This window comes from Vespula pensylvanica, chromosome 4 (assembly GCF_014466175.1).
Source record: "Vespula pensylvanica isolate Volc-1 chromosome 4, ASM1446617v1, whole genome shotgun sequence".
NCBI lineage: Eukaryota > Metazoa > Arthropoda > Insecta > Hymenoptera > Vespidae > Vespula > Vespula pensylvanica.
This window is the reverse complement of record NC_057688.1, coordinates 9,871,303-9,890,816: the sequence shown is the minus strand read 5'-3', so window position 1 is coordinate 9,890,816 and position 19,514 is coordinate 9,871,303. Positions and strand designations below refer to the sequence as shown.

Sequence of the window (19,514 nt, the reverse complement as noted above, 5' to 3'; positions counted from 1 at the left end):
AAACGTACGATCCGAGTCGCGAGGCGTTCGAGTTCGCACGTAATATTAATTACGCGCATTCGAATCTTGCGATTATCTTTACGCGACGTAACAGAATCGCGCTCTCGGAGGATGATGATGATGGCTCGATAATGCCGGAAAAATGTATAGGACGTTTCGCGGTACGTCGGCCGCTCGTCTTACCTCATCGGCCATCGGTACGAGAGGGAGGGAGGGAGGGAGAGAGACGCAGAGGAAACAATGAAGACGACGAAGCGACTTGCGCACGGCAAGGCGCGTTTCGAGGTACCGTTACGCGCATACGTAAATGCAAGCACATTTTTATCTAGCCGACTAAATTCGTTGGACGAGTCGGACTATTTAAGAATGTAACACGATATATTCGAATTCCTTTGGAGCTTGGACGTGGAATATTAATCTCGCTGATTGGCATTCGTACGCGTACCTCACTTCCGGTTTAGAATTCCACGCGAGGAGAGGTAAGTGGCAGAGAAACCAAGAGCGTCGCTTCAAATAACAATTAATAGACGCGACCGTTCGAAAACGGTTTCAAAAGGAAAGCCTTCGTTTACGACGGGCCGTTTGAACGAGACTGTAATTCTAATCGGTCGAACGTCGCGTTACGTTTTCTACGTTTAGAAGCGTCGCGATCGAACGTAGAGGCACGCGTCTAAGGACTTTGATCGAGAGCGAGACAAACAAAGTCGTCCTCGGTGAAAAAGTGCAACGAACGGCGGAGATAAAGCCATTAAATGTTTAATTCCACCGATGATTTAATATCGACGGCCGACCGAGCGAGAGAGCGTAGGATCGCGAGAGGTCAATTGATCGGGTCGAATCGAATCATCTGGAGGCGTAAGTGCGTGTGCGCGCGGATTAAAGTGGTTGAGGCCGCGGTGCTCCGACGAGTTCGTTGGAATTATTCTCGAGGCTCGGCGAGGAGAACGACGATATCGATACACCGTGATCGAGCGCAAAGTTTCGTCCTTCGCAACCTCGACAAAGGGTAGAGCAGAGGGTCCTTTCACTCGAATGACACGAGCCCCGGAGCAACGCGTGCACGGATTCCTGTCTAATACCAGTATCCTAGTTTCGTCACTAAATGCAACCAACTGTTCAAGATGGCGTAGAGTCGAGAGAGCGAGAGAGAGAGAGACCAGAGTCGGAGATGGAAACACTCTCTTGTGTGCGGCTCTTGCCGTGCTGTTACTACTACCGTTCCTCCAGTCGAGAGAAAGAAAAAGTTCCGAGAGCACAAGCGCCATTACTTGTGAGAAACCTCGAGTCTTGGACTCGAGAAAGCGCGCCAACCGAGATAATTGACACATTTCAAAGAGATGCCGAGTAGGAGGAAATTTAGCATCGCGGAAATCGATAAGATCGTACGACAATTACCCCGAAAAATTTCGAAATCGAGCGATCGCTCTTAGCTTTTATATATCTCGACGGCCGCGGCGATACGATAACGTCGCCGAGTTAAATCTTATCGATGTCGTTGTATCTCTCTCTCTCTCTCTCTCTCTCTCTCTCTCTCTCTCTCTTTCTCTCCGTGATCTACGATCCGAGAGGTGTCGACGACGTAGAAAATACCGACGACGCTCTCTCACATCCCTGCAGCTCGCTCGCTTACCTTGATATTTATAACGTAACGCGCTAAGCTTTACGAGCCACCCGATGGCAACGTTTAATTCCGTTCTTTGCGATCCTATCGAGTACGCGACGGAGTTTCGTCGTGCAATTACATCGTGAAGAACGTCGAGGCGTATCTCCGACGTTATCGGACCTTGGAAATTGGGAGAAAGGTTTGAAGAATGAGAAAAAGGAACGACGATCTTGTTACGCGCAGGTGCTTTCGAGAACGATTTGAAGTCGGTTAGAGGGCTGGTAAGTGGTACCACGTACGTGAGACGCGGGTCATGACCTCGGAGGCCGATCCTCTTACGAGGAGTACTGTTACTGGCATAGTGGCACGCTTAAGTCGACCCCACCGACTCGCTATTCTCGAAAGCATCTATAACGATGCTCGCTTTTATCTCGGCGACCGCAGCGCGAACGCCCTCGAAAGTCTCTCTCTCTCTCTCTCTCTCTCTCTCTCTCTCTCTCTCTCTCTCTCTCTCTCTCTCCCTCCCTCTCCTCCTCCGTTTAACCTCTGACCCCTTCCCGACACAACGCCCCTTTGCGCGATCGACTCGTTACTCTTTTAGACCGTTCGAGCAGATTATTTAGCGAAAAAATGGCAACTATCAAGAGTCGGCATGCTACGTGACCGATTTTCATTCATCATCGTGACGCGGATTTTGTAAAAATCTTGGACGGTACGTGCGTTGTTCGCGAGCGTCGGGTTATCGAAGAATAAAGTATCAGAAGGCAGAGAAAGTAGGGTAAAAAACCGGTCTGCGGTGACCGACTCGTGTCCGGTGCAAAATTGTTAAAAGAAGACAACGCCCAGCAATCGCAAAATCGCTATTTACCAAAGTACAGAGTACGAACGAAAGCGAGAGAGAGAGAGAGAGAGAGAGAGAGAGAGAGAAGCGCGAGAATTGCATTATCATTGAGCAACTTTTTCAGCAACTCCACGACGACTGGTATCACAAGAAGGAGTCGCGAGACATTTAGATGAATTATCAACTTCTCCGAGGACCAACAAACGAAACGAGAAGGTTTACGTAACGAGCCTTTTTTTTCTTCGCAAATCTCCGAAATAATAACGCGAAGCGTTGTAAATTACTACCGAGCGGATACGAATCGGAGATGACGATCTTTGAATCGTCGTCGTATGAAAAAGCATATTTCTGTTTCGTCGAATTATCTTTCACGAACGTTAAACGTTTAACGAAGATCATCGTACACAGGACGAACGCACGCACGCGAGCGAGCTGGAAAAATAAAAAGAGATCGTAACGTGCGATGCGTTCGAAATGACAAAGAGTATCGACGGTCACGCACATGTAGCATCGCGACGATGACGCACGTCAAAGGAAGATAGCTCGATACAAGCGTCGTCGACCTGCATATCCTGCAATCTTTGCAACTCTGTAATCAACTTCTCGCTCGTTTCTTTCTTGGCTCATAAAATTGCCAGACTTTTCGCCTGACTCGCGAACCAAGAAGCACGGCGACCATTATGGTTTTATCGGTAAATCTTCGGACAATAAAAAGAAAAGGATTCGAAGCGTTCCACGATGTGCGGCTTCTTTCCTTCCACGTAAGGTAGGGGGATAAAGAAAAAAAGAAAGAGAGAGAGAGAGAGAGAGAAGAAGAGGAGAAAAAAAAGATTAGCTCGCGAGAGGAACGTTCGTATTTTACGGTTATTTTAATGCGATACGCGCGCTGCATACAGATATATCTAAGCTCGCAGAACGTTAGCCTTACAATTAGTCCGCCGCGCGCGCGCGCGCGTAACCGCAATTAACTTAATAATTCCGTTATAATGCACTTATAGGCGCGCACCGGCGCGCCGCACTTACGTGCGCCACCACAATGAGCGGCCAACAATGTTCCGGCCAACAATAAGAAGTAATAACGTACAACGCGTCGGAGAGAAAATTAACGAAAGTAGCACGGCTACTGGCCGACGCGGGATCAGGGATTTGGATGAGAAAAAAATTACAAAAAAGGAGAAAAAGAAAGAAAAGGAACTGTTGGCCGATCCGTAAGAAAGACCGGACAAAGGGGTCGGAACGGAAAAGATTCGGCGTGCGATCGAAATGACGAGACTGAGCGAGTATAAACTCGAAGAGACGGAGAAGCGGGGTCACGAGCGTAAAGCGAGTTCGACGCGGCTTGGTTTTTCCCCGATGATTCTCGAGACCGACGGTGTATTCTTAGAGTCGGAGACGGAGACGGAGACGGAAACGGAGAAAAAGAAATTCTCTCGAGGATTCGCCGAAAGTCGGACCGAAATGAAATTAGAACGAGCGATAAAACGTAAAGGGAAACTCGACGGGATACGAAGGATAGCTCGTGCAAAAGGGACGGAGAAGGGAGGACGAGTATTTATCGCAAATAGCAGGAGGGTAGAGAGGAGGAGGACGACGGTTTACGCATCGAGATCCGACGTCCGAAGGGAGAGCATTCGGGAATCGATGAAATTAGCGTCGCGGCGGCCGTAGAAGAGTGGCCGTGCGCGAGATGCAAAGGCGCACCTGCAAGCGCGAAGCCAACCGGGACAGGGACGAGTGTCATTGCCCTGTGTGCCGTCTAGTATAGAACGTACAGGAATAGCAGGCTTAGCCATCGGCTTAGACGTTGCACCGCTTCGTACGTCGCCGCCTCTTCTCCTTTCCCTTCTCTCTCTTCTCTTCGCGAAGAGTGCCGCAGCTGCGGCGCACTTGCGCCTTCGTGACTTTGCTCTGTACTTCGAGCAGCTAAGTTAAAGCCTCGCCAAAGCGGGATTTATTCTACTCTTCCAACGAGGCCGCCTCGTTAACGACCCTTTTTTCTTTCTCTCTCTCTCTCTCTCTCTCTCTCTCTCTCTCTCTCTCTCTCTCTCTCTCTCTCTCTCTCTCTCTCTCTCTTTAATCATTTTCTTTAATGCGAAGAACTTGTTCCGTAGGTATATCGAATTAGCGCGAATTGCTTCCTCGATGACTAATTAATGGGAGTATCCTGTTCGTTTTCGTTCGTTCGATTAGAGCTAATCCGAAGAGAATTATAAGTCGAACAAGTGCGTACAAGGAAGCTCTCTCTACCTATCTTATCAGCTTCTAATATTAGTGTAAACGTCTGCTTCGCTTCGCCGAAGCGTCAGCTGCAACGATTTACATGGAAAAGCTTGATCGATCGAAGAAAATGTTGAAAGGTGTCTCGAGATTCTCTTCCTGTATGATTCTTCGATCGTTCGGAGCTCGAAGGGGCTCTCGAGATTCGATATTACAGTGATCTGCGCTACCGAGCGCGTTCTATCGATCAGCGCGATCTACGTGAGTATCCGCGTTGCGCTCTCTCTCTCTCTCTCTCGCTCTCTCTTTCTCTCTCTGTCTGTCTCTCCGAAGCTGGGCTGTGGTTCGTTCGCGATAAAGATTCCGCGGATTCCAAAAGGACAAAGAAAAAGCAAAGGAGAAGGAAGAAGGAAGAAGGAAGAAGGAGAAGAAAAAAGATGGGCAACGAAGGGATAACCATAGGCCTTGGCAGCTGCGAACAACCGAATGACATGCTTCTAGTCTCAGATTGCATGCCGCCATAGTGACGAGGAGATTATAATCACGCGGAGACCGACCGACTACGATCTTCTCGTCTCTGCTCTCCTTCCATCTTCCTTCGACCGTTCTATAAACCAGTCCCGTATCTACCGATAACATCGCAATAACGAAAACCAAGTTTATCCTCTCTATTAAGTGCTTCCATCGACGAGTTAAAGTCGATATTCTATCGAATCTCTAGGATACATCGATCCGTGGAATACGGAAAAATGACGTTAAATATTATAAAAACGCAAAGGCAAGAAGTTCGTCGAGATCTAGTCGGTGCGACGAGTCGCTCGCACGAGTCGTCTATCGGATTATTTATCTTCCTCGTACGTACAAAAGTCGCTACGATATCTCGTTCGTATCTCTCGTCGATATCTTTTCCAGTGCCCGATAACGAGAGAGAGAGAGAGAGAGAGTCTTGGAAAGGAAGGAAAGTTTCGATTTCCGCGTTCCACCGAGCGCGCGGAGAGATCCCGTTGCCGCGTAGCTCTCCTTACGGCCCTGACACTGGGATTCATGACTGGCAAAAGGAAGGAGGAGAAGAGAAAGGGAGGATCGCAAATCGGGGGAAGCGAGATCGTTTCCATGCACGCTATGTAACGATCGATCACCCATCACCACCACGGCGATCCCCTGACGCAGATTATGCGAGATACTACATCCTCCTCCTACCGTCCTCTCTCCTTCTCCTCTCTTCCATTTCCTTTTCTCTCCTTTCCTTTATTTTTACGTTCGTACCTAACCGAATCACCCTTTTTCTCGGAGAAGAGTAATCCTTTCGGAATTTCGACGATAGATCGACTCGAGAGATCCACTGCGAGATGTGTCACGGGAAAGATACTCTTGCGCTTTCCTCGAATCATCGTGCACGGGAGCGTCATCGATTGTTATTTTCGATGAGAGCACGATTCGAAATCGCGTACACCTCCCGCGAGGAAGGAGAGAAAGAGAGCGAGACCGACCTCTCTAGGATCGACTTTTATACGACGGATTCTTTATGAGACACGATATCCGCCCTCCTCCTTCCACCTGGGATATAAGCCGAGCAGTAATATTATACGAGCATCGATATAAGATCGGATCGGTAATCGATAGGACCAGTTCGTAGGTATGCCGATGAAAACGTTTCGCTCGACGAAGCGTCGCGGCTGCACCGTGGAAAAATGTTTTCGATGCTTCGTCGACCCTTGCCCATCGAGCCGCGAGATTATGTAATTTCGATGCAAACAACGAATCACTCGAGAACGCTCGATGAGCAGCATTCATAAAACCTTTTGCGTTTACCGAATGCGACGAAGCGAGTAAGAACAAAACTCGTCGACTCCAAAGTATTAAAAAAAAAAAAAAAAAAAAAAAAGAATAGGTTTCCCGTCGCTTCCAAGCAGGATTACAACGTTATTTTTTCCGATACGAACCTGACGGATAAGATATAACGGAGTACGCGCGAACCGCCTGTTTCCTACGGTTTCGACCATGTGATCCACTTTTATTCAATCTGCATATTACATCCGCATCTTCCTACGCGTTTCCCATTGCGTAAACCGTGTGCGAGCTAGCGACCGATCCGAGATACGACGAAATGAGAAAGAGCGATAGCGAGAGGGAGAGATAGAGGATTAGAAGACACGTATCTGCGTTACGCAATGCACGTACGTATGCGTGTACGCCAAATCATCGTCCTCGGTCACGTAACGCAGGCAAACATTTAACGCATTTTCCGTCGAAAGAAATACAGAAGAATTCAAATTTATTAATCTTACGTGACTAGAGAGCAACGCACCAAACGAGTAGAAACTCTATGCTTTTCTCAAGTACGAGCAAAAAAAAATGAAATGTTACGAGACGAGAAACGGAAAATCGTTATGAAATCTAGTAGATAATTATCGCGCGTTATGCGCGATCCAATTAATTCCGACACAAATTGCATGAAATTCTTCAAATATTTCTTTCGAGTGGTTGCAGGAGGATAAAAAATAATGCAAAATAATAATAACAACGACATCAACAGCTATAATGATAGGTTTGGCGCTCGAAGCGTCAGGCTCTTTTTCGTATCACGCTCCAACCCTGCGCCACGACTTTTATCACGATGGAGTGTCTTACCCGCAAGAGTCACGACCACCGGAGAGTGAGTTGCCCTCACTTTCTCCAATTTGTCATTGCTCGCCGCGAACGATACCGCGATATTAATTAATCTTCCACAACGGCGCGGACAAGCTCGCGTATACGTCGTGTACGTAAGCAGGTACACGTCTACGCGTACATTTTTTTAGGCGTAAGCGGTTGCCCTCCATTCGACGATCGCGGGGATTCGTCGTTGAAGAGGGATGAAAGGAGGAGGGCTACTGGTGCCGTCGTCGCCGATTTCGCTCGCAGGTTTCACCGGTCGAGCGATGCCAAAGAGATAAGATCCGGAACAGGTGGAAAGCAAGCTTTACGCGCGAACGGGATTCCGAGAAAAGAAATTTCGTTTCGATCGATCTCGATGATTCCTCCTTCGATGAGGATACTCCGATAAAGCCGGCGAAGAACGAAAGATACGATTTCTCTTTGCAAAATTCGAAAAGAAAGAAGACTTTTTCTTTTTCTTTTTTCCTTTTTCCTCGGTTACGTCGTAACACGCGAAATTCCAGAAAGCAACGAAGACAAATGTAACGAGCGTGTAGCACCATTCACGGCGATGCACGTGCAATGCAGCACGGAGATCGCACGTGTATGGTTTTACACGGCGAGTTCACCGAGAGTATATAGATAAGATCGGGGACAGGTGGAAAGTTCTTCGCTTCCACGTGACTACGCGCTCTTCGTTCTATCGCTCGAACGCGAGAATTCGATGGGATACTAGAAAGGTTGGTTGACCTATCCTATCGCTATCGGAGACGCGGAGAAAAGATAGAACATAGGGATCGTTTTTCTTGCACGCGTGTACGTTCATTGACGATTTCGGTCGAGCTGGCCGAGGTCGTGTCTCGAACAAAAATCAAGTCTTTCCTTTCTTTGGCGCATTACGGTGCGCAATGTCGTCGTCGTCGTCGTCGTCGTCGTCGCAGCCGCCAAGGCTCCAGAGAGATAGGAGACGGTGTGCCAACGGACGAGTCAAGTGGGAGGTCGAAGAGGTAAAAGGAGGGAGAGATCGAGTGAATGAATCGAAGAGGAACCGAGACAAATATCAGCTACGTGTCTCTCTCTCTCTTTCTCTCTCGCAAAGCTTTTTTTTATCGCGCATCGCTCCTCTACGGCCCACTTTGCGTGGTGTACGCCCGTGTACAAATAAATGCGCTCCATACATTATTTATAAATCATTTATACGCCAACTGCAAGGTCAGGATAAGATCTCCGCGAGGGAAACGAGAGTGCACACTGGGAGCAGTTGGGTTGGGCCTTCTCGCCATCTAAGGTAATCGACCTATTCGTCCAGCCGTCGAGATACGAAATCCTTCAAATTCGAAAGCCTAACCCTGATATCGCGCTTACGAAAAAGGAAAGGAAAATAGATCGATGAAACCGGTCCGATCGCTTTCCCACGCGCTTTATGAATTCTCGTTTGGAATAAATCAACAATTAAATCGAATGATCAGAGGGCTCCGTAAGAAGCAACGGATTATTCCAAGACGAGTTCTCTCTTCGCTCGAGCTTGCTCCTCTCCCTCTCCCTCTCCCTCTCGCCAGTCTTCAAGAGTTTATTCTTAATGCTACGTGAACCCATCGCGCCTTCGAGTAATTCCTGACATAATAAAGTAACTACATAGCGTGGTGGCTTTCCTCCTCGGTGATTCACACCGTACATATATTTAAAACACGACGAGGGGAAAATGATAGAGGAACGGGGAGAGAGAGAGAGAGAGAGAGAGAGAGAGAGAGAGAGAGAGAGAGAGAGAGAGAGAGAGAGAGGACTAGCAAACGACTGGCCGATGCACATCGGAGAAACAAGATCTGGTACTACGTTATGCCCGCTCGATTACAGATAATCATCCTCTGCGCTTCGATCGAACTTCATCGACCTATAAATCGGCATTCCAGGCACGCTTATAGTAGCACCGAGATTTCTACCCGATGAGTTATTCAATCGTGCTAAGCATTAATGTATGACTATTCGACTGAATTCGTCCGTCAGCCGTATAGAAAATTGGCGCCGTGACTAAAAACGCGCTCGTAAAATGATCGAATTCCAAAAGCTTCAGATATACTAGCTACCTAGCGATATCAATTAAGAACGGAAATGGAAAAGAGAAATTTCGATCGAGAGTAAATCCAGTGCCGTTATTATCCGTCCGGTTCGAGTCACCCCGGGCCGTCCGTTCGGTGAGCAATATCTCATAACTTGGCCGACCTGCGTTTAGTCTATCACGAAGTGGATGTCCTTGTCGTGACCGTGAAGCTAATTGCCGGTGGTCAACGGGAGGACGAACGACCGAGAGTGGATAAACGATCCCGCGGTGACGACGATAAAGAACGAGAACAACGAAATAACTCATCGATCTTTGCCAATCGCGTTTTATTCTCTCTCTCTCTCTCTCTCTCTCTCTCTCTCTCTCTCTGTTTTGGTTTCCTCGCAGATAAGAAGCGCATAGAAGATAAGAAAATACGAGAGACTTCTCCTCGTCCCAGAGGACGAGCTAAAAAGCGTAAGAGCTGAAAATCCCGCTCATTTTACGAGCGCTCCCAAGTTTTACGCCGATCCTTCGTCGAGATCGCAGATAACGCGCTGTCTCACCGGGTGAAGTCAAGAAGAGAAGAAGAAGAAGAGAGGGAGCTTAGAGAGCTGCTCGAGGGGAAAGATCGGTCGAGTTACTCGCGCCACGGTCATCTTCCCTCGAAGAGACGACTACGCGGAAACCGTCTCGGAACCAGATTTTCTCGTTAAGAGTAACTCCGTTAAGGTAAAGCCCGGACGATAGAGATCGTTCATTCATGTTAGAGACCCATAGAATCTTCCTGGAAGTCCCGAGAATCCTACGAGGAAAAACGACTCTTCGTTCGTCTCTCTTCGGATTTAAAATCGAAATAACGTAGCGCTCGTCGTATTATTTATTTATGAGAGGGGAAAATGCAAGGAAGAAGCAATCTCCGAGATAGTAAAAAAAATCCTTGCGAGACCCTCCTTTCTCTCCCTCTCCGAGGGAACGTTCCTACGTGTAGAAAGAAATAATCCATTCGACGCACGCGCGATGGCCAACTCGTAAAAGTATTTTCGTCGGTCGGTAAGGAGAAGTTGTAAAGCGCGCGACGGTAGTAGCGCCGACGATGGCCGGTGATAGGTTCTCGAGCGTGCTCGTTTTCCGTCGACGACGTTTTCAATGAAGTCCTTATAAAGGTAAGAAGCGTGCGCGCGCTCTCCGCGACTTCGACGGCAGGAAACCGAAGCGAGGAGGAGGAGGAGGAGGAGGAGGGCGGCTAAGGAAAAAGCTTCGATTCGAAGGAAAGAAGAAGCGCCCTTCCCTCCTTTCGCGGTCCGTCTATCACGCTGGCGGTGAGCCTTCTTCCTCCTCTTCGCCTTCGCAGACTCGATTAATCGCTCGAGGGCGATCTATCCGGGATACACCGTAAAGCGGGCCACCGACGGTGCGCGCGCTTTAGACTCGACTCCCATTCACTAGTAACTCTCGCGTACAGGACGTTTCATTTAGCCTTTACCCGCTTAACGATCGAACCGATCTCCTCTCTTTTCTTTCGCCTCCGTATACCGTATACCGTTACAACTGGATGCCCGCTCTTAAAGATTTTTTACCTTTTTGTAACGGCACGTTTAAGAAGCGCGCAAAACTCGCTTCGCGGCTTCTGCCACCACGCGATACACTAGTTTCACCGCTTTCGCCAATCCTCGATGAAATAGGAAAAACAATGGCGATTCTTTCGTCGGTCCGGCGAAAAGTCGCGACCGTACATCGACCGTGTCACCGCCTCGCACCAAAGCGGCAAAGGCTGTCGAGTACGACGTTTGTACAACGTATACACCTACTTATCTGTACAAATACGTACGTCTTTCGTAAGGCGCAATTTCATCGAAACTTTGTAGCGAGAGCCGAATGGCTCGGAAAAGCGAGAAAGAAATATCAAGATCGACGAAGCGATACGTCGTCGTACATCGTACAGCGCCGAACATAACAGTATCTCGCTTATGGCATACGCTTCGGAGTCGTAAGCAAAGTAAATATGCGGCCGAGAGAGAGAGAGAGAGAGAGAGAGAGAGAGAGAGAGAGAGAGAGAGAGAGAGACGCGTGAACACGTTACGCGGCAACGTTCGCCGTCTTTGTCAGTCGTCGAAGAAGGAAAGAAAAAATGTTGACCTTCTCTAGCGTAGCGAGAATTTCGAAGGGCAAACGTCAAAATTTCTTCGTATCGCTGTAAGAACGGAAACTGAAATTCTTCGACTCTCGCTCATCTTCTTCGAATGCCAAACGCAACGACGAGGGCGATGACGGTGGAAGAATTTTTTTCATCGCGAACGTGTCTCGCTTAAAGAAATCTTATCTCCCAGTCTTTCTCTCGTCTCGTGTCAAATTTCTATCGGGATTATCGAGATAGAAAAGTGCCGTCGAAGGTACCGCGTGCGTCTTGATGAAGAAATTACGATCGAAACTGCTATCTACCGATTTTTCATCTACTCTTATTAAAAAATAGTCGGACTCGCGGGTAATGTTCTCGGTCGTTGGTAAGTCGGACGTCGTTTTCGTGTATAACCGTTATAGTCGAACAAACTATACGTACTTCGTATGCATAAACCAAACCGATATAAATAAGCTCCGTCGCTTTTATAACGGGCACACGCTTTTGACTGCTCCGCGAGAACGTATCGTTCGTAAAAAGCACGTCTTACGGCTTCCTTAAGATCGTACATCGAGAGAGAGAGAGAGAGAGAGAGAGAGAGAGAGAGAGAGAGAGAGAGAGAGAGAGAGAGAGAGAGAGAGAACCAAGTATTCTCGTAATTAGTGGTAAAGCAATCGGGCAACGTATTTCGCTTTATACGTATACCACTCGCAAGACCTTCTACGTGCGGTGTATATGGAAATATGCCATGTGCGACGATCGAAAGCCCTGAAACTTAATGCAAATTCATGGAATTTTATGCAATGATCTTAACTGAGACAGAGAGGAGAAAGAGAGGCGTTGGTGACCTACACGAAACCATTCTTAATTTCATAAAAACACGATCTTATGGATGAGTCGAAGGTAGGAGAAAAGATAATAAGAGAATGTATTTCCTAACGATAAGGGAAAGTTTGAAAGAGCATTCCGAAGTTAGATATTATACCGGTAATTTGACTCGTCATTTTTGTCTCTTCGAACGTTGTTACGAAAAGAGGAAGAGGACCGTGCTCTCTCTCTCTCTCTCTCTCTCTCTCCTTCTTTCTCACGCAAATTACTGCGTTCCTTCGAAAGTCGACGAGGCAACGGCTCTCCGACAGGCAGTTATAAAGGGTGCTGGAAGAAGGCGATTGGAATGCACCGAGAGAACAGGTCGCAAGGCTGCCAGCATTCCGAAATTTGCAAACGAGTATAAGAAAGGAGAAACGCGTGGCTCTACTTCGACTCGACTTCTTTTTTCTAACGAAGTAACGATATAAAAAAGGATCCTGACTTTCTCTACTTTTTTTTTTTCTTCCTCCTCCTCCGTAGAACGAAAAACGCAAAAGTCTAATTTCCTTTTATTTTCATTCGATCGAAATGATATCTTCGCGTTCCGATTCCGTATATCGAGTCCAAGATAAGAGAATGCGTACGACCTCTTATCGGCGCATCGAGATTTTTTTTTTTCGTCGAATCCGCATAAATATATCTACGCGATAAGACGAACGTGATGCGTCACGGCGAGAGGAAACGTAGATTCGAAAGGCATACCTATACGTAAAAGTCACGATGCCAAGGCCGCGAGAACGTCGATAACAATCGAAAAGGATTCGTGCTGTGTCCTTAAAAAAGAAAATCGATTGCGAAGAATCTGTACGTAAAAGAAGCGACCACCTTTATCGATGGGATAACGAACGACGAATTCTCATAGGTGACGCATCTTTGTAACGTATAAAAGAGAAAATGCGTCGTAATAGAAGTATCTCGCGAAGGAAGCGAGCAATTAACGCTTCTCCGACGAACGAACGAACGAACGAACGATCGATCGATCGATCGACCAACCGATCGATCGATCGATCGAGTTTGCTCCTTTGAGACATGCCCCGAAGGTAGCAGCAGATCGAATGAAAAAGTATGACTTACGTAACAGCAATGATCCCTACGAGGCCTCCCTGCCGCTGTTCCTCACCGATCGTGCCGAGGAATTCAACGACGAAGAAGAAAGACGAAAAAGAAGAGAAGGAAGGGAAGGGAAGGGAAGAAAGAGGAGGATGAGGAGGAGGAGGAGGAGGAGGAGGAGAAGAAAGAAGAAGAAGAAGAAGCCAAGGGAGACGTCTCGAGGCGCGTCGAGTCGAGCATGTACGCAAGAAAGATGGAGGAGGGTGGCAGAATGAAAGAGGGAGGGGGGGAGAGAGAGAGAGAAAGGACACGCAAGAGCACGCGAGAAAGAAGGACTAAGAAAGGAAAGGAGATAGAGGTAGAGAGATAGAGGGATAAGGAGAGAAAGAGCGAGAGGTGGGAGAGAAAGAGAGATAAAGATAGAGTCCGTCAAGGAAAACTCACCCTATTGCATTCCAGAGCCTCCGCACTGTGCTCCTCTTTCTGCTTGAAGCAGCTGCTGCACTTGCTCTTGTTGAATATGTTTGGTGCGAACTTCCTGCACTCGGCGCCGGTAGCACGCACGACGCCCGCCGTGCCGCTCGACATCGCGACACACTGACGCGAGCGCGAGCTTATCGACGAGGACGACGATTATTATCGGCCGATAAAAACAGCAACACTAGTGACGATGGCAACGACATCGTTCCATTTACTCGCTCCCCTCTTCAAAGTTTTTCCCTTTTTATTTTCTCAGATCTTTTATCGACCTCTGTCGCTATCCTTTGACCGTCTTAACACCCTTCTCCCTCCTTCTCCTCCTCCTCCTCCGGGATTCGCGACAACTTCGCGTCACTTTCGCGGACCCCCTTAATCCGAAAGTATCGCCCCCTAACCTACGTTTCGAATCACTTTGACGCCTTTCGAAATTCCCGCCCGGTCTTCCTCTAACCCTGTCACGCTCTTAAAAGAGACTATTCGAATCCTTGAAAAACGCCGAGCAGGAGGACGAATCTTGATTTCCTCGAGGTTAAACGCAGGAGCGAACGAAACGCACGTTTTCCGCCCGTACGTGCGTACGCGCGTGGATTTGAGCACGCAAACGTGCTGTGCGATCAAACGATTCGACGATGCTTCGTTCTTGGCTTCCTTTATTCTTCTCTCCCTTCCGCGTCTCCCCACTTCTTTTTCTTTATCTTCTCTGCTTTCTCTCTCTTTCTCTCTCGACGTCGCGGGAAACGCGCGTCGTCGCACGAGCACGCGCGTTCTCGCGCGTTCACGACGTCGTCATTGACTCGCGCACTGACGGACACGCACTAAACGCGATGCAACGAAACGACCGCTCGACTCCTAAGGTCGACGGCGGACTGGCTCTCCCCCCACTCCTACCACCTTCCGGCATAGAAAGAGAGAGAAAGAGAAAGAGAGAGAGATCAAGCCAAACCCCCTCTTTCCCTTTCCACTCTTTCACCGCCGCACCCGTCGCTCGAGAATCTCTTGCCTAAGCCGCGAAAGCACGTGGACGTTGGAATGAAATCACGGAGAAGCCTCGTTCTCTCTCCCTCTTCCCCCTCCCTCCCGCGGGCCTTCCGTCCGTTTCACTCGATGCACCACCGCAAGAAAGAAACAAAACGCGAGCACGGAATCCTGAATTTCGCGTGCAACGCCTATACGCGCCGTGACGCCGTGTCTTCACGGGCGCTATGGGTCGTTCTATCTAGCGATAAGAACGACGACGACGCCGGCGACGTCGATGACGACGAGCACGTAGACGAGCGCGACGACGATGCTCGGACAAAGCTATGACACACCGTCCGATAATATCCATGACAGAACGAAACTCGCGCGTACATCCATCCGCGATCCGCGCTACCGTACCCCGTTTTCCTCTAATCCAAGCGCCACCGTTTACCCTTTCCGATCTTTCTCCAGCTATCGGCCCATCTTCGTCAGCTGATTGGTCGCCAACGCTACCAACGCGTATCCGCCATATTTCCTTAACATATGCCTTCTACCATTGGTCGATTTCCGATGCGATGCAAATTTATGATCTTTCTCTATTCTTTTTTGTTTCTTACGTCGTCTTACGGACGATACGATTTTCTTCGATCGAATCGAATGTTACAAATGAAGCAATATCGACGATAAAAAATTACTCGTGTTTCTCGATCCGAGTGGCCGACCTCGGATATACTTGTGAAATTTTTTGCTGCGATATTTTCTGCACGGGCCTCTCTCGTTTTTACACGTTTCTTTGATCATACGTATCGAAATATTCGATAGTAGAGGTACCAATTATGTAATCTCGAAGCAATCTTCCAAAGTTACCTCTGTCTCTCTGCTGCGTGTGTTTACGTGTGTACGTGTGTGTGTGTGCGCGCACTCGCGCGCGCGCGCGCGTTCCTCGCGACGAGTACGATACACCGTGCCAGAATTACGAAATATTTGTAGCACGCGATCGACGATCGTTCCAATTATTTATAAAACAAAAGAAACGACGAACGACATTGTTCGAGCGACACGGATCTACTTATTGCGTTTTTATTCCCGCTACTATCGAATCGAATATATCGCGACATCTTGAAACAATAAAACGCATGAACCTAAAAACATAAAAGGCGGGAATTATTAAATGATAATAATTTGATATATGTTTTCATTCGAAACAAATAATACTGTTGATACATGTATCGTATATTCGCTTCGTTTCGTAATCGAACATTAAACGAGCTACGTTGTTTAATAAAATTTTCATAAAGATATTTTGTTATCTCTCGTATATCGCTATTAAAAAATTATTTCTAGTTTTGAGAAACTACTTGAGTCATACGCGTATGTAAAACAATCAGCTGATTTACACGTCCGGTTCTATATCCGTAGATTTGTTCCGGGTTCAGAACGACTGTTGTTCCATCGTCTATGAGATTGCCTGTAAAGATGGTAGATAAAGGTGTTTACAGGTTCGTAGCTCTGATTATTTTTAATTTTTTATACGAAAAGTTGTATTTATTAGTCGCAAAGATGTTTACGTAAAATTTTGCTATCATATCGTGCAATTAAATGCAAAATATAGTTAACCTCTAACGTTATACTTTGGGTATAACAAATTAACCTTTTATTTGTGTTAATATTCGTAAATATTTAATTGCAAAGAGTATTTCAGTAAATTGTAAGAGCGTCTACTATGTCACGTTTTAAAGTTGCAATTATGAATCGTTGAAAGGTACAAAGTATATACGTATTTTAAATATTTTCCAACAGTTTTACATTTTTGCTTTCAATTTCTACATTCGCTTTTTAATCGCCCTGTAAAATAACGTTATTATAATATATTTTAGTATTAAAAAAAAAAAACGTATAAACATTCATTAGAAATATGGAAAAATGTTATATCGAAACAAATCTTAATCTGATTAAATTCAACCAGACATCTTACATAACATGCAAAGAAAACAAATGGTCAAAAAAATCATAATTTGTCCGATCTACTTTCAAATGTCACGTGCTAGATATCAATTTTTAACGAGTCCTCTTAAAAATGACGAATCAAAGGTTTAAAATTATATGATTTTATATGGCAAAACAATCTTATTAAAAGGTACATTTAATGTCTGTATTATGATACACGTACATTTTTACATCTTTGTAATTTATTCTTATACGCTTTTCATTCAATTTTTGCTTATCCAGACATATGGAAGTGACATTAGTATCGTTCTGTCAAATCGTAACGTTTTTATGTTTACAGGGATGATAACTCAAAAGTTGCAATTATTAGAGAAGTGTATGACAGTGAAAATGCTCATGAAACTTTTGAGTACGAGTTAGAAAGAGCTCTCGAGTCCGAATGTACTTTAATCATTATTGAACCATCGAAATTAGGAGATGAAACTTCCAGATGGATAACGGTTGGAAATTGTCTTCATAAAACTGCGACGTTATCTGGCTTAACAGCCATCACGACAGGTTTGTCAACGTCCTTATACCGTAATTGTAATTAATACTTTGTCCGTTTAATTATCGGTTTCTAATATTTGTAGGTCTTATATGGGGCGATCGACCTTATATTTGTGGCACATTAGGTTTTGTATCACTTATAACTTGTGGACTTTATACGTTATCATGGCAGTTTGATCCATGCTGTCAATACCAAGTAGAAACTGACACAAGTAAGCTACCACACGTAGAAGTGTTAGCTATCTTAGGTCCGTCATCACCAACGTTCCTTGTAAGAAAGGATGATACGAGGAGACGAATTCTTCATGCGACTGTTACACTGGGAGCGATTAGCATTAGTGCATGGAGAATCTACCAAGCTTTTAAGTGAAAATTTGATTGTTAAAAACGAATTATATCTTGTTTTTAAATTGAAGAAGCAACATAAGGGCCGTGCAATACATCATCAAAAATTGAAGCAAGGCCTAGCATAGGATTCTTTATATTAGAAGAAACACGGAATCACATTTGCTTATACAAAGGAGACCTTGTACTACATAAAATGTATAACTTCACCTGACAATTGCATTTAGCTTCGGATATTATCTTCAGAGTTGTAGGTGTTTTTACTCTGTGATCCATAATTTACTGATTATACTATAATCATTTTTGTCACAAAGCAAATTGAAAAATAATCCAAAAGAATTAAAGTAATATGTGTTCTCTTAACTATACAGAATTGCCACTTTAAATTCGAGAAGTTAAATGTAGCATCGTGTATTTTTAGATTGTATATAAAATAGGTAGATTGCACAGAACACAAGATGAAGAAAGGAACGTTGCCTAGACTTTTTCATTTTATGAAATTAACCAGAATCAAAGCGAATGACTGTGTCTGTGCATAATAATTGTAAATGATAGTGTTATTCTATACTCCAAATTGTTTAAATAATATAACATTTTAACGATTACATTGTGTTTTCAGTAAATAATTATTTTGAGTCAAAATGAAACAACCAACTTTGAGTAAATAAATGTTTACTCGAAAAGGTATATCAAGCTTCATAATTCTGTCCCAAAAAAAGAGCATTGTAAACATTCCTGCAGCAAATGATGAACGATTCTAAAAGTTTTTCAATTTAGTGTATAAAACGTATTTAACCATTTTGAAGCTTGTAAAAGGAAAAAGATTATTTCTCTATTTGTATATCGACATTAGGCCTCTTACTTAAAACCCGAATTTCGATTACTCGGTTTTCTACTAACATACCGAGTAAAAAAATGAACGCAGCAGCTATAAGTCAATATGTGTGGATTCGTCTACCTTTACGGCCAAGTATTCTAATGTTCTAACATTCCAATTAATATGAAATTCTTGATAAACCATCTCTCTTATAAATAGATAAAGATCTCTCTTACAACATAGCATTAGAAATACCAATGATATTTTCACCTTAATTTCTTTTATATTATTTAAAAAATTTCAAATTTCGTGATAAACAGAACTACAATCGATGTTATATAGAGACTGACTCGCTAACTCTGTATTCATATATCAATTCGCTACGTCAGTATAATTTTATTTCACATTATCGCACGAAAAAACATTTATTTTATCAATATGAAGCAAAATTCCAAATGTCTTCTCAAGTGAGAGAAACAAGATATTACTAACAAATATTAAATTGAATGATAGATTAATTCGTACATATTCCGAAAGTCGTTTATTATAAATATGTTATTCTTATTATTATTATTGTTCGAAATAATGCACACATCAATAATTACAGCGAGTCGTAGTACTCTATACGACAATTTCACTCCCATTTAATTATTAAATGAATTCCGTAGAAAATGATTATATTTCTTTTAACAGATACTTTTGAAATTATTTGCGTTTATTTTCAAAAGTGTTTACTTTTGACGCATTTGTTGAATATTTTGCTCGAATCGTAGGCCTGTTCGAAATGATTTTATGTTTGTTTGTTTACATTCTGATGTCGTATTCGACGAAATGATTCTGAAAGATACAGATAATATCAATAAACAATAATATCTCGTTACAAATGTGTATTCTTAATGGAAATGCGTGTACGAACTCTGTATTTCTGTAACTTTTGATGTGCGCTTTATTCTGAAAAATGTTTTCAACTAAAGTTATTCAGAATAAAAAGGTCTTTCGGAATATGTGCGAATAAAAAGTCACCATTTTATTTCATATTTT

General features: G+C 44.8%; 2 protein-coding genes across 6 annotated transcripts in view; one reads left to right on the top strand and one right to left on the bottom strand.

Moving 5' to 3' along the window:
* LOC122628810 (protein outspread) overlaps window positions 1-14,926 on the bottom strand; it is a 61,935-nt gene extending 47,009 nt beyond the window's left edge. For 3 of the 5 annotated variants that reach the window (XM_043811481.1, XM_043811482.1, XM_043811483.1), the window contains exon 1: window positions 13,820-14,925. In XM_043811481.1, the coding sequence (XP_043667416.1) occupies window positions 13,820-13,963 (144 nt within the window). In that variant the 5' untranslated portion in view covers window positions 13,964-14,925. Of the gene's footprint in view, window positions 1-13,819 lie in introns of all 5 variants that reach the window. The other 2 variants (XM_043811485.1, XM_043811484.1) reach the window with 1 other exon arrangement.
* An 880-nt stretch (window positions 14,927-15,806) lies between these two features.
* Window positions 15,807-19,514, top strand: LOC122628825 (transmembrane protein 11 homolog, mitochondrial). The gene is made up of 3 exons (XM_043811522.1): window positions 15,807-16,314; window positions 17,103-17,320; window positions 17,395-19,514. Exons 1-3 carry the CDS (start codon window positions 16,274-16,276, stop codon window positions 17,679-17,681), a joined length of 546 nt encoding a protein of 181 aa, XP_043667457.1. The 5' UTR covers window positions 15,807-16,273; the 3' UTR covers window positions 17,682-19,514.